The following is a 24,760-nucleotide window of genomic DNA, read 5'->3' on the forward strand; positions in this document are numbered from 1 at the left end:
ATACACGAGGCAGGGCAAGGTCTTCATCCAGGAAAGAAGTGCGAAAGTTCTGTCCCCGCCTTCATCATGACCTCCCCTCACCTCTGCACAGACTGCAAGGACAGGGGCCATGTTTTGGTCTTCATCCTTATAAGCACACCAGTCACCACTTGGCATAATTCCCTGCAGTATCCCGTGCTTGGTGAATGTTTGCTGAATCCATGTATGTTTTTTCAATTCTGACTTAAATCTGGAGTGAAAACTGATTGTTGCTAAAATATTTCCCATGTAGTTAAAAATTTTTTTTAATCTTTAAGGCCACGTCTACATGACAATAAATCAACTGTTTTAGACAGTTTATCAGGAAAAACAATCAGATAAATCACACTTGGAATGATACAGAGATAATCTAAGCAACTGTTGTATCTCTAGTCAAATCATGTCTTGCTCTCATTCTCTTTTATTCTAGACTGACAAGACAGGCAAAATGGAGTAGTAAAGCACATTTTGAATAACTTCTTTTGTTTGAAGGTATATCTCAGACTTAATATTATACTACTAGTTGGTCCTAATTTACTAAGAGTAAAACATGATTTGTAGAGTTCACCTTTGTAACCTAAAAATTTAGAGAAATACCAGTACTTTCTCTCAACTATATGAAAAATTCACATATGCCCTTAAAATATAGAAAGCACTAATGACAAAAAAACAAATAACAACCAACCAAAAAAATCCTCCTTGAAACATTTTTAACACATCTTAATTAAAAAATGTTTACTTAGGGGCACCTGGGTGGCTCAGTTGTTAAGCGTCTGCCTTCGGCTCAGGTCATGATCCCAGGGTCCTAGGATGAAGCCCTGCATCGGGCTCCCTGCTCCGCGGGAGGCCTGCTTCGCCCTCTCCCACTCCCCCTGCTTGTGTTCCCTCTCTCGCTGTCTCTCTGTCAAATAAATACATAAAATCTTAAAAAAAGTAAAACATTAAAAATAAGTAAATAAATAAATAAATAAATAAATAAAATAAAAATGTTTATTTAAATAAAATTATTTTTAAAATGTAGATGATCCTAAGCATTACACCATCATACAAATAAGTGTGGGGAAAAAATATCATTATACAACCATCACCTGCAAATTTCATCCTTCACATTTATCATGGAGCTCATAGAATTTGTGGTGAAAAGTATATTTGTGATACTGTAAAAAGTAAGTCTTTAAGAAAAATGATGAAAGCCTGAATGCTGATGAAGTCTTTTTTTAACTCAACATAGTCAATAAAATGCAAATATTTCTTACATTTCACAAATGTCTTTGGATTTGGAACACCTACAAGCATAATTAGACTTGGAGCGCATTCTAACTAGTAACACCCACAGTGAGTCTTTTTCCTATTTTTAAAAATAGTTCTGCCCATTCAACAGACACCTTAACAAATGCAATGAACACATCTGGAAGTTCTATGTCATAAATTTCACAGCATTAGCAATCTGTGTGTTCACAAAACTATCCTCCCATACCAAGAGACCAACAGCTTTATGACTAAAAACATAACCACTTCAACTTCTGTAAAATGTTCTAATTATGTGGTTGATTTCAGTCTCTCTTTGATTCCATATAAAAACATAACCAAATTCTTCATGAGCGGTGTTTCCTTTCAATTTAAGTTCCTGCAAATATCAGAAATTATCTCAAAGTTTCATCTGAAGTAAGCCAAGTGATGTAATTGGGCGTTCTTAATTTTTCTCCGAAAAAAGAAGAGAATGAATATTTGACTGACTTACTACATGAACCCAGCTACATTTCCTGACCCTGCTGTAACTGCCTTGAGAACTGAAAGTTCTCACACCTTTTTAAAGAACGATAGCTAAGGAAGTCATCTTTGTTCAGGGTGAACATGAAACAGTAGTAAGGACAACACATTTCTAAAAAATTTGACTTCCAGAATTTTTCTGTGAAATTGACTTTCTGAATAGAAGTGAAGTTTCACTATTGCGACAAGTAAAGACAATGTTAAAAGGAAGACTAATGAAGTCACAAAACATCAAAGTTAGAGAATTTAGAGCACATGTAATGGGTAGCTGATGGGAATAACGAGGTTAGAGTATGACAGCCCCCTACCTAGGTCACTGGCACTTGGTAAGAACTTGGACCTGAACAGCCAAGTCTGACACTCTTATTTTACAGACAAGAAAACTGATGCAGGAAAGACAAACTCTTCCTATATACACATGGTAGGGTTTACCAAAACTGTAAAGAAAGTAAGTGACTTGAAGTTCAGAGTAACCAAAGGACCGTCTCTGATACTATGTAGCTGTTTTAGTTATTCCAGTTATGCAAATTAATTTTCGTGCCCTCATTTGAAGGGACTTTTCGAATTTTCCCCTATGAATGGCTTTCTATTCCTGAAGATTTTATGTCCTGGTTCCAAAAATAAAATAAGTTGAGGAAAGGCATATCCCTAATCGTTGCACTTCCATTATTTATTCTAAAAACATTTGCTTAAAATTATTCCAGGGCTTGACGGTTTAATGTGATGGAAGCTCAAACCACACCATTTTAGCAAATTTAACAAACTCCCTCCACAGCCCACAGCTCCTCTCTGCTGCACTCCCCCTTCAAAGAGCTAGTCTGCTGTCTTCAGCACTAAGGAAATCTCTAAAAGTCAACCAAGGTCCTTCTGGCCAGATCTGAGGAAACTAGAAATCTTGGTCAATATTTATCTTCACAGGTATTTTTACCTTTATTTTCTGTATGCCTGGAGCTCAAATGAAACACTGGCTTGAAAAGACAGGGCTCAGACCAGAGTGGCCTGGCCGTCCAACTGCACCTGTCACCCTTTACCTGTTTGCAAGATGACAGTTCTCTCTTCTCCATCCAGAGACACAATCCTGAAGTTATAGGTGGTTCCCGCTTGCAGATCCTTGGGGTAGCATCCATAGGTGGTGTTGTCTATCCGCGTGGGGTGGCACCATGCGACCCCTGACGTGTCACTGCTATAGATGAGGCTGAAGTTACAGGGTGACCCCAAAGTTCTCCACTGGAGAGACGCGGACCGGCTGGAGACTCTGGACTCCGTCAGGGTGAAGTTACATCTCACTGGCTCCCCCAGTCCAGCCTGCAAAGGAACGAAAAGCAGCTGAAGCCCGCCGTCTAGACCGTCCCGGGACTTGTCCACAGCAAGGTCCCCAAGCCGCCTCCTCATCCCTCTGCCCAACCCTTTGCCCTCCAGCCCAAGGAAAGACCCGCGGAGGAGGTGGGTGGCCTCTCTCCCTGGCCTGCTCTTTCTGGGGAGCGGCTGGAGAAGGAGGGCGGCTCGGTGCCTCTGACAGTAGGATGAACTGTCAGTCTGGCCGGAGAGGGCTCACGAGAGGACCTTTCTTCCCCAGGGAGAGGAAGAAATTCGGCCATCTCCCTCTGCAAAGCACGACCCAGGCGACCGGACGGCCCACTGGGAGTTTGGTCTTCTGCAGGGAGGGGCGCGTCGGCCCGCCACCTCCCTCGGGCCACTCACCTGCAGCAGGCTCAGCGCGGTGCACAAGGCCAGCCCCGCTCCATGGCTCAGCATCGCGCTCAGCGCTCACCACCCCAACTCAGCAGAGGGGCTGGGGCGCCCGGCGGCCCCGACGGCCGGCGCGGGGCGGGGGGCACCTGTTGCGCGCGCTCAGCGCGCCCCGCGGGCGCACAGTGCTTCCCTCTGGGCTGGCGACGCGCAGGGGCCGCCGCGGTCGCTGCCGCCGCCGCTGCTGCTGCCGCCCCGGGCGGGCTGCGGACGCGAGAGGCGGCGGGGGCAGGCAGCGCGCCGCCCTTCCCACGCTGCCATGCTGACCCGCGCTGCCTCGCCCCGGGCCCCGGCCGCGGACTTCCGCAATCAAAAGGCAATTTCCTCGTCTCCCGGCAAAGGAACAATGCGCCGGCGAGGGAGGGAGCCCCGAGGAGCCAACGCCTGAGGCTGCCAAGGGGGCCCGCGGCGAGCCGCGCTGCCCCCGCTCCCCGGCGCCGCCGCCCCCCTGGCCGGGGGTCCCGTCCGGGCCCACCGAGCTCTGCCTCCTCCTCCTCCTCCTCTCCCGCGACTTTCACTTTTTCCCACTCGGTAGTCCTCTTCCCCGCTGTCCTAGCCACAGTCAGTACTTGCTCCCTCTCACTTTCCAGCCCCCCCCACCCCCTTCCTCCCTCCACACCCAGCGCCTCCCCCTCCCTATCTTCCTTCCTATCTTCCTCATCTGCTTTCTCCAGGGCCTCTTTTCCCAGGATTAAACTTGACCACAGCAGATTTCCCTAGGTCGCCTACACTCCTTCCTGAAGCCTTTTATTAGAGTGCTTTTGCCCTTCTCACCTCAAAGCAGTCATTTGTCCCAATGCATATCCCCCTAACACCAGCAAGAGAAAAAGACCCCCAAAGGATCTTGTCCATTGTCAACTTGACCTTTCTTTTTCTCTGCCGTTCACTTTCCCCTTTTTCTTGTATAGAGGTCGGTGTCCTCCCTAAATCTTATGCAAATGCCGCTGACCAAGAACAAATGTAATCACCGCCAGTTGTTCAACCCACAAAGCAAACCGCAAAGCAGTTTCACCACTGACCGTCTAGTAGTTAATACCATTTCATCCATAATTGTCTAAGCAATATAAGAAAGCAGTAAAACTCTCCTTTGAGGAAAACACTATTGATGGTTCAGTTCCCACACGTATTACAAAAACTGGAATTTACTCAGTTTCCAGCACTAACTATAGCTTTTTAGCAACTGCCCAACTGCCTCAGTATCTGAATCATCATGTATCTGAAAATGGATTTTAAAAGAGTTCCTAATAACCAAAGAACAAAAATGTTTAATTGTACACAGGTGATACAAGCAAAATATGGCAACAACTTTTGTAACGCTCAATTGCTTTTCTTGGGTGCCTTCTCTGACAACTGCCAGAAGAGATGAGATTTCACAGTTTAATTTTCAAAACCAAATACTCTGGAGCTAAATCAATAAGGAGAATGTCATATTCCCTTCTTTCTCAGATAGGCGGATTCTACAGAAAGCTAGAGGATCGACTTCTGTGTCAACTGTATCTACTTTGAGGAGAAGCAGGAAAAAGTGAAAATTGTTTCGATTCTTTCAGAAGACATGTTTTTAAGAAACCTTTGAATGAAAAAATGAAATTTCTACTCCTTCAGAGATTCTATGGGCTTAAATCTGCAGCCAGACCAGAGATCTCAAATCTCCTTTTCAAGTTAGCAAACACTCAAAGGGCAAACCTGAACCGTGTGTATTTCTGGGAAGACAGACTCTTTTCTATTTCTCTGCCCAGATGACTTGCCTTCCAAGAGAGCTTTTCTCGCGCTCTACATTTTGCCCCCGCGTTCAATGGCTTTTCACAGCCTCCCGTGCCTCTGCAGCATCAGAGGTGGTCCCCTCCTCTCTGTTAGAGACAGGCTGCCTTCAGCCCTTAAAGGGGTCTTTTTGCAGCTTCGTTCCCTCTCAACATTCATTACCTTTCTCTTTTCTTGCTGTATTCAGAAAACAATGTGGCTTCCTTGTCTGTCGAACTGGAATTATACCACTCTAAATACTTCCTAGAGCTGTTATGAAGAATAAATAAGATCACAGGTGTGAAAGCACCTTTTGTAAATGCTTATGTGCTGTCCAGGTGTTGGTTTATCTGGTAATAGACTGCATCCCCATTACCTCTTTCCCCTCTCTTTTAAATTCAACCAACACGTAGGTTGCGCTTTTCTAACTTCTGCAGTCTCTCTCTTGCTTTGTCTTTTCCATTGAGGTTTATAGAATTTTCTCATAAATTGCCCCACAGATTTGAAATCTCCCCCAAATATACTAAATACTCTTTTTTGTCCTTTGCCCAAATCTTCAATAAATTCTATCCCCTCCAAGTTTTGCCCACCATCTTTTTTTTCTTTTAAACACTGCATGCCACAAACTACCCTACCCTATAAGTTAATCTAAAAACTATATTTCATTTTCAACATACTAACATTCTTCCTACAATCCTTCCTTTGGTGCAGGCAAATGCATCAGAAAAGACAAAATTTGAAGGACTAATCAAGCAAGGGGATAGCAAAAAATCCTTACAATACAGTTTAGATGTTTCCAAATTCTAGGTTATTAGCAGTGATCTGCTAATAATGCCCTTGGAAATAGGAATTAAGAAAAGAAGAAATGATTTTTTAAATAGGGGCCTTTTATTTTTGGTGTATCAGAGACACATGTTTAGAATCATGTGTTGCCATTTATTTTACTATCGATGTGTATGAAGAATCATAGCAATGCGTGAAGCAAAGGCCCAGTAGTGGTCATAGACATTTCTTTTCCAAAGTTATATAACCCCGAGTTCTTTTTCCTGGAGAATCTTAAGGCTTACAGGAGAGTTCCCCCCCAAAGTGAGTGGATCCTAAATAGCCCATAAGGATTAGCATATTGTGAAACAATGAGGAAAAGTTTAAACTTAGGCTTTTACTGATTACATTTTTCTTTTTTTAAAAAAGTTATATTAATATGAGAAATTAAAGAGAACTGTAATGGATTCAAGGCAGTTTGGGACTGGGGAAAGTTGCCAGATATTGTTTTTTTCCTATGAGGAGTTTATTTGAAACTACTTTACAAAGTATAAATAAATTGATTCATTCTTCTTTGTTCTCATCTTTATTTGGAATTCCACAACTTCTTTTGAACCTATTTATCCTGCATCATGACACTGCATATGCTTTGGAGGTTACTGCATTCCAGGAATTTGGGACCACTTCTCTTTGCCGCTAGGAAACGTGTCCCAGACCGCATTGGAAGGGTGGGGCTGCTTCTGATTAGACGTGAGTGGACAAAGAGTTGCCTTTTAAACAAATTGTCATAGCAATTAATTGTTATAATTTACATAGTCATAAATTATGAATTCATGGATGAGAGCACGGCTCTTGTCAGCTTATAAACACAGATGTTGAATGAGAAACAACCAGTGATCAGGGGTCCAGGCACCACACTTTGAGAACTGCTACTGTAGAGGAGGGTGTGAGGTGGGTGTGGGAAAGGTTGCAGGGAGGAGGGGAGGGCAGAGTAGATTGCTCAAGTTATTGGTTAATCCAAACTCCTCACCCATAACCTAAAAAGCCATTCATGACGTGGCCTCTCTTCTTGCATCCTTGCTCCAGTGGCCTGGGTCTGATAATTCACTTACTCATTCGTTCAGCAAATATTGACTGAGAACCTACCGTGTGCCTGGGGTTTGGAGACACCCCAACACAGAGCTGACCTTTTCCTGCCTCAGGACCTTTATACCTGCCTTTTCATCTTCTTGGACCACTCCTCCCCAGATTTTCTCCTTGGTTATCTTCCACTCAGTCATTAAGGTCTCAGCGTCAACACATCCCAATGGGGCCAGACCCCTTCTGACCACACAAGGAAAAAGCGTCCTTTTATTATTATTCATCTCAGCAATCCACTTGTTCAATTCAGAGCATTAATTACACCTGGTAATAATATAATGCCTTATATGCTTCTGACTGCCTGCCTTTCCCAAGCATATGGAGAATTCTCTTAGGGCAATCTTGTTCTTCTTGCATAGAACTTGGCATAAAAGAGTCTCATCAAATACTTATTGAAAGAATGGATGAATGAAGAAAGGAAGGGGGGCAGGAAGGAATCTTTGTACCTGCTCAGTAAATATTGTTATGTGGATAAATACTCAAAACAAGTCCTTGTAAACATGTTCTTGTCAGATGCCTCAAACACCACCTTGGAAGGGAGGGCGGAAAAGAGAAGAGGAAAAAAGGAGAAAGGGTAAAGGAATCAAAGAGGAGAAGATTGATTTGGAAGAGAATGAGGTGGGAAACGAGAAGAGAGGGAGGGAAGATTGAAAGAGGGAAAGAGAGAGGGGAGGAAGGCCTATCCTTCCGCATGGTGGTTCTCAAAGTGCAGCAGTGGCATCCTCTGAGAACTTGCCAGAAGTGTAAATTCTAGGCCTCATCACAACCCGAGGGATCAAAAATGCCATGGTGGAGCCATTTTTTTTTTTTTTAAAGCCCTGCACCAGATATTGTTTTATAGTAAAAAGAGTTAATAATGTCTTATTGTTCTTTTTCTTTTAAATTTAAAGTCTGAGCTCTCTGGTTACAAGGAGCTAGGTAAGTGATTTAGAAGGTCTCAAACTATTTTAGAAGGTGTCAAATAAGTAAATTGGTGATATAATATATAATAATATATTTCATATAATATATAAGCCTATTTATATGTTATATAAAATATATTTTTCCTATTACATATATTTAGAACACATTTGATATTTATAACTTCTCAATAAAAATAAAATGTGGATGCTAAAGGAAAAAGGATCAACATGCAGCAGACTTAATAAATATTAGATGATGGGTCAATTCTGATGCTTTTTTCTCCAAGGAAGTACTTTTGTCATGAGACCCTCATGTGTGTTTCCCCAGATATTGTTAAAAAGAAGAAAGCCTAGCAATCAGGGAATGTGCCCATTAAAAATGATTATAAGATGGTGAATCCTTTTCTAAGTTTTAATTCAAACTGGCTCAATAATAAATTATGACAGAAATGAATACATTTTAACTAACAGGTGTCATACATTTAAAAAGAGGTGCATTAAAATTTATGGTAAGGTAATTTTGATAAGCAGCTTTTTTTTTTTTTAAGAACCGTGACTATCCTCTTTTGAGTTTAGAGATACCATTTTTTGAATACTTATACTTCAAGGAATCTCTCTATCCTCCTAGGTCATACGCGTCCTAGGTCATAGGTCTCTAGGAAAATGGAAATAATAAAGGCATTTGGGAGGGGTAGGAGTTGTAAGGATTAAATGGCAAGGACCCGTGTTGTGTAAAACATGGTCCTTGGCTAAAGGGCTCAACAAATGTTAGATACTATGATTATTCAGTGGTAATAATATTATATGAATACCAATATATCACGGATGCTGAGCACCCAGTAATGCTAGAGTATGACAAAGTCCATGGATGAGATTTTTTTCTGAGAAAAACCAAATGGTAATAAATTACCGTTGCTTCCCCATCTCATACCCAAGAGAAACTTTTCAGTAGATGAGCACAAAAGACATCCAAGGGCTGCTCTGGCTGGTGACCATGCTGAGGTTTTTTTAAGTCCTGAAAGAGAGGGGTGGGGGTGCCGGATATGTCTCTAGCGCCAGGCTCCACCATCTCTCAGCAGACACATCTCTAAGGTTTCCTGGTATTTTTTTCTGCACTGGTTTCTCACCCTCTTCCCCTCCCCTAGGCTGTTGTTGTTACTGTTTTGTTTTTTTTTTTTTAATCTGGAGGAAAAGGGTTCTGCATAGCTTTTGTCACAGCTTTGTCACCATAACAACTTAAAACTAGGTGTGACTGTAACATCTTCAACCTCAGCTGCTTCTGCTGTGTCTTCACTCCGGCTTCTCAGTCCCCACCGCCCCACCCCCCAGAAACCATCTGCTCACAAAGTCAAGGTATTAAAGGCGTCCTGGGTCTGTGTGGGCGGGGCTGCTTCACATTCCAGCTTCAGGAACTAGACCAACGTCCAAACCCTAGCCCCTAGCGTGGTAGACAGACAAAGCAGGGCTAACACTGGCTTTCAGGAAAAGGAGAACAAAAACAAAAAGAAATGATCACCTAGTTCATCTGTCTTAGAAAGCAATGATTGGAGGGTGGAGACTCTGTCCTCTTTTTTTTTCTGGGTACCACTGTTGCTAGAGCATTATTTCCCATGATTCTCTGAAGGTCACAAACACAGGGCTCACTCTTTGGCCAGCACGCTTGCCTTTTCTGGATTTTATAGTGTGATCCTAACATTGTTTTATTTGTTTTAAAGATTTTATTTATTTTTGACACAGAGAGAGAGTGTATAAGCAGGGGAAGCAGCAGGCAGAGGGAGAGGGAGAAGCAGGCTCCTCGCTGAGCAGGGAGCCGGATGTGGGGCTTGATCCCAGGATCCCGGGATCATGACCCGAGCTGAAGGCAGATGCTTAACCATCTGAGCCACCCAGGCGCTCCCTAACATTGTTTTGAAAAAAAAAAAAAATAGAATAGTTGGCTCATGTTGAGAACAACAGATTTTACGTTAAAAAAATCTGGATTTTGACTTTTCTTTTAAAAAAATCAAGAGATGGAGGTTTGTTGGGCCCACATTCTTGCCTGCCTCTTCTCTATAGCTCCCCCCCGCCCCGCCCCAGAGCCATCCCCCTTGTCTGCTGGAGAAGGCAGACACAGAGCATCCTAGAGTCCCCTAGATGTTGGGGCTGACGGTGATCAAAGTGGAAGATCAAAGGTTCTTATCATATTTTTCAAAAAATGTAATGATAAAACTGTCGCCTAGATTATAAACCTCATGAAGGAAAGAACCCATATATCTTCATTATCTCACCCACATCCCCAGGTTGTGGAGACTCAGTGTCTACTTTCTATTGACAGAGGAAACATTCATAGCTCCACCACTAAATAAGGGCATGACTAAGTATTCGTAAATCTGAAACACGATTTCATTCTTCAGCTCTCCAATGCAGACCCCAAGCCCTTAGCATCACAGAATCCAAGAATACCTAGCACCTAAGCCTTGGGATAAACTAGTGACCAGTCAGCCCCTACTCCAAATGGACAGACCCTGCCTACTCCATGGAAGATCTAATGCTTCTCAAATGAGCAGGAGGTCACTTAACTCAGACCACTAGGGTCAACACTCTTGGCAAAGCCCACTCTTTCAGTATCGTCTCCACAGCTGTGCTGTTCTGGACTGCAAGGACAGTCTTGCAGAAAGGGGAGCAAACACAAATGTTGACAGACACACAGATGAAAGGCAAGCACCTAGTAAAGCTCTGCACATTGGGTGTACTTCTTGGCTGACATCTATTAGAAATCCAAAACAGAAGAGCTTTGAAGAAAAAGAGGTGCCTCCCATGTACCTCCCCAACAGGTTACCTGGTTGGGATCTCAGCTGGATCTAGCAATGGGAGTTTTCTATTGCCTGTTCCCCCAAAGTGTGGGAAGAGTGGAAAAGAATTTTGCTTTAAAGACAGCTCCTGGAATTCATAGCATTTCCCTTTTCCAGTTGCTATTGTGTGTGGGGGGTATGCTGGTGCAATCGCTAGGCAGCCGGGCGAAGATACAGAGATTTAAAGCACTTCTCTCTCTCAGAGCTCTTGAGCTTATCTTCAGGCTTACCAACTGGCCCATCCTCCAGCTCTGACTCTTGGCTTTACTGTTCTTTCTTGCAAATTCATCATCATTCCTTTCGTGGTGCTTGCTTTCCTCTTCCTCTGCCCCCATTTTCTCTCCCCTTGGTCCTTGAACAAGACATCCAGGTCTTGGTGGGAGCCGCTGGTCTCTCCCTAACACTGTAGCCTCCCTTGGATTCTACCCTCTAAAAGCCCTTAAGCAAACTCCTCTTTTTATTTTTTAAACTTTTTATTTTTTCAGACTTATACATTGTAAGAGTTGTACAGAATGCTTCTATATGCCCTTACCCAGACCTACTAATTCTGTTGCTTTTTTTTTTTTTACATTTTCCCACATTCATTTTCCCATTCTTTCCTTCTCTCCGTATAGACTGTTTTTACCTGAACTAACCTTTCAGAGCTGGTTGTGTATATCCTGAGTTAAGTGTGTAGTCTCAGTAAAGTTACCAAATTCAGAAAATTCAAAATTGTTATAATGCTTTAATCCACAATCCATATTTCAATTTTGTTAATTGTCTCAATAACGTTCTTTTTAGCATTTGGGTTTTTTTTGTTGTTGTTTGTTTTTTGTTTTCTCTAGTAAGGATCCAGCCTAGGATCCTGTATTGCATTTCCTTGTCAAGTCTCCTTAATCTTCTTTAATCTGGAACAATTCCTCAGCCTTTTCAAATGATCCTTATGACATTGATCTTTTTGAATGATATGAGTCAGTTTTTCTATAGTACTGTCCTCCATTTGCATTTGTCGGATAGTTCCTTGAGATTCCATTCAGATTATACCTCTCCAGCCAGACTTTTCCCTTCTCTTATGGTCAATGTTTGTTCTAACAAGCTGATTATTCAGTTATTCTCCAAGGGATCAAAAACCTAATCACGTATTACAATCAATGGGGAGATTTTTACACCCTAGGTGCTGAGGTCCTGTATTAGTAAATGCTGATTCATTTAAATGCTGATGCAAGGACTGAGGCAGAATTTTAGAATCTGCATCTTTAAAACTCTTCCCTGGTGATTCTGATGTATGTAAGGCCAGGGCTGAGAGCCGAAAACTTCCTATGTCAATTAGCACATCCTCCTTTCTCCTTTGATATCATTTCCCCCTTTCTTTGCTCCTTTCTCCACTGCATCAGCACTTATCTGCTCAGGGAAACCAATGTGCCAGAGAAATCCTGGCCTGTTAAGGAGCCCATTTCGATGCACATGTTCTGTTTCATGGTTGCATTTTTATGTGCACACGATTTATATTGTGACAAAATATGAACATAACTTTTGTGCACACAAAATAGAAAGTAATGCAAATCATAACAAAAAGAAAAGCAGAGAAAAGAAAAATCCTTGAGATTTTAAAGCCGGAGGACTTTAAATTCAAGTAAATTATAGACTGTATTATGCTACTGGCACATGGCAATCCGCTATAGCTGGCAAACTAAGAAAACTACAGCTCTTTGTCAGAATTAGGCTTGAATGATGCTAATTCTAAATCAGGGTATTTAGGAATACATCCCTTACACAAGCTATTACTCCTCAGAATGACCTTTCTGCCCTGTCAGCAGTCTCAGAATCTGCTTGTATTGTACCCCAAGCACACTAGACAATCTAAGAGTCCTTGTTCATGAGGAATGATTAGGGGATGGTTTTCTGTTTTTGTCTTTCGGTTTTTTGATTGTTTTGTTTGTTTTTTTGCTACATCTTTGCACTTCTCCCTCTAGATATTTGCCTCAGTAAAGGGGGAGTATTGTCCTTTCTTTAGTTCTTCTGACCCCAGAAGACTGGTGGCAGCAGGACACCCCTCCCCCATACTTCAAGTAACACAATAAAGGAGGTTACCCCAGACTTGAGGGAGGTAGGAGGAGTTGGGGATTTTCTGCATTTGCCTCGTTACTTATTTGGAGGCTCACAGTGGGGTGTGATCTCTTTGAAGGCCAAATGGAAGGAAGCACAGAACAGTTCAGGCCTGAGCTGTACCACAATGGCTATTCATGAACAGAGGAAACGCGATCCCTGTCTCAGGCCAGGGCCCGGCAGGGTGGGGAGGGGAAGAAGGAGGTGTGCCTCCAAACAAGATTCATGGTCTTTAGCAGAATCTAAACCAACCGGGAACATTTTTTTTTTTTTTTCAATTCGTGTTCAACATGGTATCCCTCTCCAAGCATTTTCGTGTAATGATGTCAGCTTTCCTGGTTCTTACAACTCTGTGAAGCAGGCAGGGTGGGAATGATGAAGCAGAAACAGGAAGCTGGCGTTAATTGCTATAATGATCAACTACTTAGCACGTGTGGCCAATGGACTAAGCACTTCACTTAATCAGATTTTAATCCTCACAACTGCATTGTGAGGCAGCATACCCTTATTTATCCTTATTTTAAAGAGGAAGCAATTATGACTGGAGTTGAGTAACGAGTAGATGCCATCCCCCCATCCCCCCAGGATTTAAACCAGGTTTTTGCAACATGGGAGCCCTGGCCTTTTACCATTATATCACACCATCTCCATCAAGGTCACATGGCTGAGAGGGGGTCCAGACTAGACGTCTCTTTAGAGTCCACTACTCAAACAACAGATAGAGGCTGGTCAGATTTTGAAGCTAAAGTGAAGTCAAAGGTCCACCCTCTATCCCTTTGGAGGCCACTTCACATTTGACTCTTCCTCCTGCCCCCCATCACTCAGGTCCCCCAACAGACTGACTTCCTGCTGCCTCCAGCCCTGCCTGTCTCACCTTGCCCACAGTGAATGGCTGGACGATGCAGGGCACACTTCTGACACCTACATCCGGCTTCATCTGCCACTGGGCCAGGGCACAAAGACTCAGTTTTTCTTAGTGTAGGTGGTATATGGGGATGCCCGGCTGAGAGTGTGCCTGGGGCTGGAATCCAGCCCATGTCCCACTACCATGTCTTGTGCATTCATGGTGGAACTGTGTGCCTGGAAACACCCTTTCCTAATTACCACAAAAACCCTGGGGTCTAGCAGCAGTTCCCTATCTGTGCAGGCTCCACTTAACCACCCTAGGCCACATTCCTTACAGAATGTACACTCTGTGAAGGAATAGTAGGAGGTTGTAATTAGATAAATTAATTTCCACTACTTGATTATTTAGCTTTTATAGTGCCCTGGCCCACCTCCTCGTAACACAACACACTAAAGCGCCATCAATTGTGGGAAACTAAGGCATCTAGAACTCTATGAGGAAGACATTGTTGGTCAGGGACCAGATTTGTCTAGGTCAGTGGTTCTTAAACTTCAAGTGCATCCGTGTGACTTGGAGGGCTTGTTAAAACACAGATTACTGGGCCCTACACTGAGTTTCTGAATCAGTAGCTCTAAGTTCTGGGTCTGGAGTCCATCCTTTGAGAACAACTGATCTAGATATTCCCTAACTCATATGGTAGACAAGCTTCTGGTTTCATCAACTTTGTCCTTGTAAAGACACACACAGCTACATAATACTATTACCATGGTAAGGATAACAACAATAGCTAACAGTAAGTACACAGGGGTTTCCAGCCCTACTAGGCACACGACTGGTATTAGATGATTTAATTCATGTCCAGGGTGAGGGAGAGAGAGCAAGGGAGAGGGAGAGAGTTAGTTTTGAAACCACATACTGAACCAAGTCTACAGCCTTCCAAAGGCCGACCCCTCACACCGGCAGCTGAGGATGTGAGGAATGAGGGGGAAAGAGAAAAGTAGGGAAAATTCTGCTCCCAAAGGGTCAACTAGGACAACTTTGCAGTAGCATTACTAGTAATTGTTTCAAATTATGTCCTCCTTGGTATTTACCTTCATTAATAGGAGCTCTAGGTAAGAGCGTAAAGTGAGCAAGTGTGCCGGTGTGTGTGTGTGTGTGTGTGTGTGTGTGTGTGCCCTCCTTCTTGCTCTGCTGTTTTCTAATCATTTGACCTCGGGCAAGTCCTCAACCTCTTTAAACTTAAGCTAGGCATCTGCAAAATAATAATAATAGTAGTAACAACAACAATAATAAATATCATGATAGATTATTTAATGGCTGTAGTTTCCTCCCCCAATATGTGTGGCCCTTTGCAATGTGACTTTGCAGCTCTTCCCAACAAAATGTGAGGTCTGTTTTCCCTACCTTCAAATCTGACCTGGCCGCATTGGTCAATAAAATGTGGCAGAAGTGATATGTGATTCTAGAACCTGGGCCTAGAGAGGCTTGTAGCTTCCACCTTTTCCTTCTTGCAGAACTCCCCTCAACTATCATGTAAAGAAGCTGGGGAAGCCTACCAGAGGAAGAGAGGCCATGTGGAGAAGAACGGAGATGCCCCATCCTGCAGCCAGCACTGACTGCTAGTCATGCAAGGGAGGCTATTATGAATCTTCTAGCTCAGCTTACCCTCCAACCTAAATGCACCTGCAAAGGTGAGCTCAGGTGACACCAGCAGAGGAACCACCAACTAATCAACAAAATCATGAGAAATAGTAAACTGTCACTTTGTTAAACTACTAAGTTTTGGGGTGGTTTGTTATACAGTGATGGAAAATGGATACAAGTACCCACCTCCCAGAGTAAATGAAAGTGCTTAGCATAGTTCCTGGCACACAAATCTTAGATATTATTTTTATCTCCTAGATTCTCTTCTTTGTAGATACTGCACAGTGTCTCTTCATGTTTTATTCCTCATAACTCAGAGAGACTGTTGACGAAAGGGAAAGACATAAATACATGCCACTCTTCCAGCCCCATGTTCCAACCCCAATTCATCCTTTGATTGTGGATCTAGAACACTATGGTCACTGCATAAACATTAATTAGTAGTAATGACATACATAGCATTTCCAAGCATAAAAAATCTTAGTATTTCAGTTCTTATTCTTCTCTAGATTTCTATTTCAGGTTAAGTGTTCTAAATTCTCCCTCATGGTTACATGTGATGGGAACCAAAGGAATGACAGATAATTTAATAGTGTCACTAATTAAAATAACAAGTAGGAACTCCTGACTATTTCTGGATGAAGACACCATTTGAAAACATGTATTTGAGATATTCATCAATATACATTCAATTTCTGTACATGGGAGAATGATTACAGGGCTCTTACACTGTTGAAATCTTTTCTACCTTCCTAGCAGAGTGCTGGTCTTACATGCAATGATTTTGACTATATTGTATTATGATTTTATTTATTATTTATTCTCACATCCCTCATAACGTCAGGCAAATAGAAAGCCCAAAATAAATGAGTACAGAATAGATGATTGGACTAAAGTGATCAAATCTCCAAGTTTCTTTAAAATGCAAATTTTAGGTAAGAATTGAAATCACTTTCTAACTCTCCATTCCACCCCATCCCAGTTCCTCCACCTCTCTGCTTCCCACTCCTCTACCTCTTATTAGGTTACTCTATTCTCCTTTTGGTTTATTTCAGATATTCCTTTTACCAGAAGATACTTCCTGAAACCTTCACACTAGTTAGGCACCTTGTTTTGTAGTCCATAAGAACCTGTGTATATTTCTATTTCCCTCAACACCACAGCAGATAGTGAGTTCCTTCAGGGCAACAATTTTGTCATTTATCTTTGTGTCTCAGTGAAAGGTAGCAATAACAGCTATTATTTCCTAAATGCTTACTAAGGACCAAGTGCTGTAGTAAGCATTTTACATGCATTATCTCTCCCAATCCTTGCAACAGCTTGGAGGTAGAGGTTCCGTTTTGTAGATGAGGAAACTGAGGCTTAGAGAGTTTAAGTAATTTGCCAGGTCACTGGCTAGGAAGAGGCAGAGTCAGGGGTTTGACCTCAAAGACTGAGCGCTCAACCACTCTGTTCTGACACACACAGACCTAACACTAGTTAGGTCCTCAAGAAATGTTTGTTGAGTTGTTGAACATTTTCTAAAGTTATTAAATTGAACAGTCATCAATGTCTCTTCCCCTTTCTTCTCTTATAATATTTTTTTGGGGGGAGTTGAAGGGTGATTAAGAGATGAAATGGGGGGAAATTAGAAGGGAGGAAAAGGAGCTGGAGAATTAGCCCCTGAATGAAACACTATATTATTATGTATTAAATATTAAACTCTACGTTCACACAAAATATAAAACACTAAGGCAATAAAAAAGTGCATGGCCATTCAACATGACCATCATACCTGGACACTGACGGTAGATGGGTCATTTCCTACCCAAGTGGTCAACAATTCCAACCACTTCCATACACTTCCATACCACTTCAAGTGACTCATTTTCCCAGCACTCCATTCCATTCTCCTCATTCGATTTCCCTGCACTCTTCTCTACTCCACTCCACTCCTCACCATCCCATTTCATTCCACTCTTCTCCATTCCACTCTATTCCATTTCACTCCATTCCTCTTCATTCCACTCCACTGCACTTCATGCCATTCCACTCCCCACCCCCATTTGCTTCACTCCATTCCACACCTTTCTTTATCTTTCTACAAACTTTATAACATATTAAGCACTACGTTCAGATGCTGGAGATGCAAAGTTGAATAAATACAGTTCCTATCCTCACATTCGGATTTTTCCTGTCATCACCTGATAACAGACCACCTCAACTCACAGCCGAGATATATTAAGTCAATCCCAAATCATCACAGACCAGGTGCTATCTGATAAAGAAAACAACTGACGCGCAAAGAATTTCTTTTTACCGAATTTGAAGCAATTAAGTTGAATGATTTTATTTGTCTCTTATGCTCTTCTAGGTATCGAGATAAGGGTACCTTTCAAAATTACTTTCAAAACACAGGAATTTTACCTCTCAAGTGACTTTTCCCTTCCAAATATCTAACTACAGCTATTTATAATTAACTGTTACAGAGTAAATGCTCGTCCTAAATCAAATGATGATCTAGCAGAGATGCCTTGACTAAAGCATTAGAGTCATGGAAACTGCAATTTTAGAAACTGCCTTTGGGAGGATCATAGCTTTTACACACTCAGCTTCCCAAGACATGGTTGAGATTTTGCCTGAGCTTCAAGGGAAAACTGGGACATGAGTCATGACTTGATGAATACTCAGTATGTAGTCATTCTGGTGCCCCATCTGGGAGTTCATAAACATTACAATGGATTTCACTTTAGAAAAAGACTAAGAAACAAAAACCAAAACACACCCTGCTCTGTATTTACCATGACCTGAACCTGTAAATCCAGCTCTGGTGCTGGGTCACATGAGCTCTGTAACACAGTGCTGGTTTGGCCCAAGGGCCAGTGTGCCTGCCGCAGAGCTCTGGAGCTGGGTGTCCTTGACTCTTCCCAGTAGAGCCTGGCCACCTCTGGGAGCTCTCTCTGTGTTTGTTTCACAATCATCAAATGTGAGCAAAAATGGAAAAATCGTTTTGCTAAAAGGCAATCCTTGAGTGTTCAGGCAGATATATTTCTATTATAGTTATTATTCAGCATGCTTTTTATTTGACAGACTTCATATAGGTATCAGTAAAGTATATTATATATATGATATATATATCAGTACAATCTATGCTTAATGCTTTTTTTGTACTAATATATATGTCTATAATATTTGCTATATACTTAAAATATACACTTAATTTTTTGTGTATTAGTTGTGAAAAAGTTATCTATATTATATATAATATATCAAAATATATATATATATATATATATATATTTTCAGATATAAGTGAGTACTCTTACCAACTGATGTTAGAATAGCATTTTGGCTGAGACACATTCAACCTAAACAAGAAGGTGCTCCACCAAGAAGCATTCAATTTCAAAATAACTGGCAAATCTCCCTGACATCCATGGCTAGAAGGGCTCAGGAGTTGGAGATTTAGGGAGAGTACCGCGCCAATTCATGATGGCAACCTCAAGTACCGGTTCTCCTGCTCTCATTTCCCGTCTCCCCTCCCCACTTTCCAAGCCCAGACAGGTCTGAACGCATAATGATTAAACTAGGAGAGGTGGGTAAAAAGCTAGGTGGGAAGTGGGAGATTTTGGTCAAGTTCCCTTTTCCTACTTCAAGCCCAAAGGGATGGGGTGACAGGAGAGGAAAAGCTAATATTTATATTGAATTCAGAGTCTGGGTTACTTCCTGAAATTAGTATCTTTGTTAATGGGTTGAGAGTGAGTGTTGGGTTTTAAAGTAATATAAAGAGCATCCAGAAAAGTCATGAGACCTTCCTAAATTCTATTCAGAGGCAAGGGAAGCACCAGTTTGCAGGGAAGTTATATAGTAAAGGAAAAGTGGAGATAAAAACAAAGTTCCACAAGTTGCTCAGTGTCGGTTATGTTTGCTTTGTGATTAATAAGAAATATGTGCTTACTAGCCAGGAACCATACACAATAGCAAATTCTGCACAATGCAAAAGAAAGCAAAACCCTAAAATGGGTGTTAAGTTATATGCATAGTATCGGGCTTCTACTTTCTTTCAAATATTTGGTTTATTAGAAAGTGGCTAAACACTGCCAAATGAAACAGCGTTTTTTATTTGCCTTTGAAAATTACACTTTTGGAATGACACTATTATTGCCCCAAAGGGTGGCCTATAACCCTGAGTGGTAAGCAGAACTGAAGGGATGAACACTTCAAACTGAAATACTACATGAGCAGACTCTACGACCGCACCATCGCTGCTCCTCAGGCATTGGACCCATCTGTCCTTTTGTGGCTGCTGATGAGGAATTGGTATGTGACTTAGCTTATTTGACCATGTTCACAAATCAATCATAGATTCCTGAACCTTCCATTGCTTTGTGAAGAGTCACAAAGAGACCACTCTCTTATGAGCATAAACGATTGTGACATAGACGCAGGGGAATTTGCAAGGTGCTGATGTCAATTTCTATTTCCTGTTTTTAGGTTATGCCTAAGACTGTGAACCCTGACTTTGGTTCAGAAATACGGCCAACCTGCAGGAGTGTGGTTTTGACATGGCAGCCTAATTATCTTTACCTTATGAAGATGTAGAACTTTTAGTTCTATCTCAAAGATTTTTTCATCACGCAAAATGCATTCATACATCGTTAGCAGCCAGGACACAGAGGACCTAATCACCCACTTGGGTAGTGGCACTGCCAGCAGAGCGAATCTTTCCAAGCAATGGACTTTCCGAGACCCTTCTAAGGCACCCTCCACATCCATTCTCCCCTTACCTGTTCCGTGGTGCTGGAGAAAGGCCAAATAGTCCAGGGCACCGAAGGTGTCTCTGTAATTCCAGTCATCTGCGGATCGGGGTGCTGCCTCTGTCTGCTCTTGTGGCTGGAGTGTTCTGTTGTACTTCTGGTGAAGGCCTCTGTGGTGTTCCTAATAAGGTGTTCCGGGCTATATGGAAGTACATTTAAAGTAGTGGGGATTTGGGGTGGAGCCGTGTTTCTAGTGCTCCTTACTGAAACTTCTGCTCCCAGGACAGCTGAGGTAAAAAAAGGACAGTTGCTAAAATTACCTTCATGTTTTGTGGATTCTTCACATAAAAGCAATTTGACTTTAGAAAAAGAAGACATCTTTCATAACAGGCATGTGGATGAGTTTCAGTTATATAAAAAATCAAGGGTCTGGGAGTGTGACAATGCCAATTTGCCCTGTTCAAGCCACCCATCCTTTATCCATCTATTGATATCATAGGGTCAGGGGAGTTTGTGGAAACTGCTACCGGAAATCCCCAGCTTCGTGTAGAAGACAGAATTAAATTTACTCTGTGATCATTGAGGGAGTCATGAAATTGGCTTCAGGGGGTCCGTGAATCTCGAAAAACTTCCTGCCAAGTCCTGAATATATGTCCATGTATAGGTTTTTTTTTTTTTCCCTGTGGGGAACTTTCAGAACTTTCATTCAATTTCTCAAAGGGGTCATTAAACAAAATACCAGGTTGAGAATCACAGCTAACAACTTACCTAACTTTGTCGTGAAGACTGATGATTCCCAGGATGTCTTACCACAGTGTAAACTGTTTCTAATCCTAATTGTGTGAGTACCAGATCCTAGGATGGTTGTAGTTTCTAAGCTCCCTATCTGCTGGAAGGACAGTCAAGAGGTTTAAAACCTACGAGCTGGTGCGGTTAATTTATAGCTTTACTTTGCAAGGCTGAATTGTCCATACTTAAAAATAATTGATTTATGAATTAGGTTCACCTAGCCATAATTTTAAAACATGCTCTCCATCTGTTGGGAATCTTGCTAACTATGCGAATTCTGATTCAGTGAAGATTGTCAGAGCCCGCACTCCTCACAAGCTCCCAGGAGATGCCAATGCTGGGGCTGATGGTCTTTGGACCACATTTTGTGTAACAAGACCTAGAGAACAATTCTATAATATGAAGCATTGGAAAGGTCTGTAAGTTAGGGGCCGAGGTGGTATGTTTAGATGCTTCTATCAACTCCATTATATGTCAGGGTTTCCTGGGCCATAGAATCTTGCCCAATTAGGTAACTATAACTTTGAAAAGTTTCTGGTTTATAAACTGGCAGACAAAAGATTTTATTTTTCGCCACTCTTTTAGTGGTTCATCCAACCGTTTCTTCTTCTTTTTGTTTTTTCCTCAAGATTTATTTATTTATTTTAGAAAGAGAGTGAGAGAGCAGAGGGGAGGGGCAGAGAGAGAGGGAGAGAGAGAATTGCAAGCAGACTCTGTCCTGAGCGCAGAGCTGACCGGGGGCTCGATCCCAGGATCCTGAGATCATGACCTGAGCCGAAACCAAGAGTCAGACGCTTAACCAACTGTGCCACCCAGGCGCCCCACAACCATTTCTTAAGCAACTACTATGTGCTGGTGAAAGTTCCCTGAAGAGGCTATTAATGTTGGCCTTTTCCCTGTTCTGGTCCACCTTACTGAGCCCTCTTTTGAATCTCATTTATTTCCATTCCAATTTCAGCTGACATATTTTATATGAATATAAAGAAGAGGGGGGATAAGGCACAAAAACAGGACAAAAACAGAAAAAGTATTTTTAAAATTTAGTAAGATGTGAACATCAGCAGTTCTCTTAAAGATTCTTTAGACTCTTAAATTTCATGAAGTAATCGTGATTATCAAGCATCCTTCCCTTGAGATGTGGAAGGTCATGCAAACCCTGTATGGGGGTTGCCAGACTTAGCAAACAAAAATACATGATGCCCAGTTAAATCGGAGTTTCGGATAAAGAATTCATAATTCAGAATAGTTCGCATATCTCAAATATACAATATTGTAAAGGTTATGTTACATATGACATATTATATTGGGAATATATGTATACTGAAAAATTGTAATTTATCTGAAATGCAAATGTAATCAAAGGTTCTGTATTATATCTGACAACCCTATCTGTACATCTATTAGACCTAGACTTTGATAGATTTTTGGACATTCCCGCTAGTTTCTGTTTGTTTTTTTCCTTCTGAATCTTGTGCCGCCCCCACTGTTATTGTGCCCACGTCACCACTCTGAACATAGACCAGATTTATTTATCCGTGGGATGTTTTCTACCTGACAAACCCACTTGTTCTATTAGCAATATTCCTTTACGATAAACTCTAAGAAGCAGTCTTAATTGAATTAGGTGCTAGAATGTTCCTTCAAGCAGGCATTTGCCTGTTGTTGGGATGTAAACATTTCTGTATGTGGCGATTAGTATTTTGTTATTTTGGGCTTTGGCTAATGCTAATCCTCTGAGCTGACTACCATTTATGACGATTTTAGCTTTCAGACCCTCAAAAAATTTTTTTAATGACGGGTTAGGACAAAAACAAGCTTCCAAATATGTGGCATGTAATTATGTGTCTTAGCATGTCAACCTATGCTTACTCTTCTTCACTAAGGAGCAGTTGGTAAGTTCTTATCCTAGAACCTTTTTTTATTAGTCAACTTACATGATTGATTCAATGGATGAATCAGGACTCTCCCAAAATTAAATAAATGATCAAAACACTTTTAAAATTTCTTCTGTGAATAACATAGCTTATTACCATTACATGGAGCTTTGGAACATCTTATGGAAAAAATGTCAGTCTTCTATGATTGTCTTTAATTAAGCTTCTAAATGTATTTTTAAAACACCCCAAATGAAACAAGTCCATTTTCCTTTTTAGGCCACTACCTTTTTTCCAAAGAAAGAACCTAGAGAATATCCAAGGCCAGTACCCCTTCATTTTGTGACTGTGTTTTTAACTTGTGCTATTTAAGAAGCAGGAAAGAAACTTTAGTCTTAACATTCAATTTCCAAATTTTGTGCATTTTAAAGCAGTGGTCTTCAAACTCTGGTAGGCATCAGAATCCCCTTTGGAGCTTCTTAGAATGTTGAAGACTTGGCCCTTCACTAGGAGATTTGGTGTGGGGCCCAGCACCTGCAGGTCTAAGTTTCTTAGTGATTGTAATATATCTCTAACTATAAGGTTTCATCCGTATACACAATATGAGCCAAACTGAATTCTAATCATTCTTTACATGGGTATTGAAGGATTTTAAAGTAAATGGGAGGAGAGAAAATCCATTACAGAAATATATAAGGCAGTCAAAATACATTAATCTTTTCATCTCCTGAACTCTGTTGAAATGGGTGCTATGAAATTATATTAAAAATAGTAGATCTTTGGATGTTTTGGTATCTATAAATTCTTCTGATGTTCTTTAAAAAGGTATATACATTTTACAGTTCATGAAAGAGCAAGATGTGTTTTGACACATGCAAGGAAAAGTTCTTACACAATGGAACAATATGTTGAAGCTATTTTTAAAAGATTTATTGTACCATTGCTACCACATTGTTTCCACATTATACATAATTCCTCTTAGAACACAATTCAAGATAAGAGACACCATCCTGGGTCCAATTTAATAGATTTTAGCATGTAAGTTGTAAATAGCTCATCTATAAGATGATTTGCAATGACTGTACCATTTCAAGACCATATTTTGAAAATATATTTTTAAAACACAACACATATTTCAGTTTATCAGTTAGTCTATGAATTAGCTCAGATATGATCAATACTAGAAATGTGATTTTTGTATAATGATAATAAAAATACACAATTTGTTAGTTCCCCTCCCTTAAATGATACAAATAACTTTCAAGCATGTTGAAAACAGAATAACTTGAACAGAACTCATTTTGGAGAGAGAAAATTTCAACTATATTGGGACTTGCTTTTCTGTAGGAAGATGCCAAATATAATATGCCTTTTAAAAGCGGGGAAATAATGTGGAAAAGATATAACAAATGAAACAGAAGTTACCTTAGAAAAAGAATAATTTATGTATATATATTATACATTAAATATATTAAACAAGATTGCTCTAGGCATGTGGAGTGGGTGTCTTTATGATAATCACCTGTGACCAACAAAGAATAACCAGACCCTAAAAAGGAAGTAAGCCATTGAAGATGTTATCAATAGAGATGTTAAAAGGATTCAAGTTCCCTGGTTAGCTTTCTATAAAAGACCAATCCTAAAGGCCCTTGTTGGCAAACCTGCAGGGACCCCTTTCACTCTTGAGAGTTTTTTCTGTATCTTCACTTAATAAACTTCTATCGCTTTACTCACAAAAAAGGGGGGGGTTGTGAGTTATAATAGTCTAAATAATTTCTAGAAATGGTAAAAAGAATAACATTTCAGAAAATGTCATCAATAAAATAAAGGGTACATAAAAAAAAGGGTACATATTTAAATTTGAGAAAGTAAACCA

General features: G+C 41.1%; 1 protein-coding gene across 1 annotated transcript in view; it reads right to left on the reverse strand.

The window, feature by feature from the left end:
* The window catches only part of PTPRB (protein tyrosine phosphatase receptor type B), a 109,009-nt gene that overhangs the window by 77,478 nt on the left and 6,771 nt on the right, over positions 1-24,760 (reverse strand). Inside the window, exons 3-4 of the mRNA XM_028110865.2 lie at positions 20,252-20,508; positions 2,820-3,093 (exon numbers count right to left, since the gene is read on the reverse strand). Coding sequence (XP_027966666.1) covers positions 2,820-3,093; positions 20,252-20,508 — 531 coding nt within the window. The remainder of the gene's footprint in view (positions 1-2,819; positions 3,094-20,251; positions 20,509-24,760) is intronic.

Source organism: Eumetopias jubatus, unplaced genomic scaffold (genome assembly GCF_037043125.1).
Source record: "Eumetopias jubatus isolate StellerSeaLion01/CBP00866 unplaced genomic scaffold, mEumJub1_p1.0 scaffold_8, whole genome shotgun sequence".
NCBI lineage: Eukaryota > Metazoa > Chordata > Mammalia > Carnivora > Otariidae > Eumetopias > Eumetopias jubatus.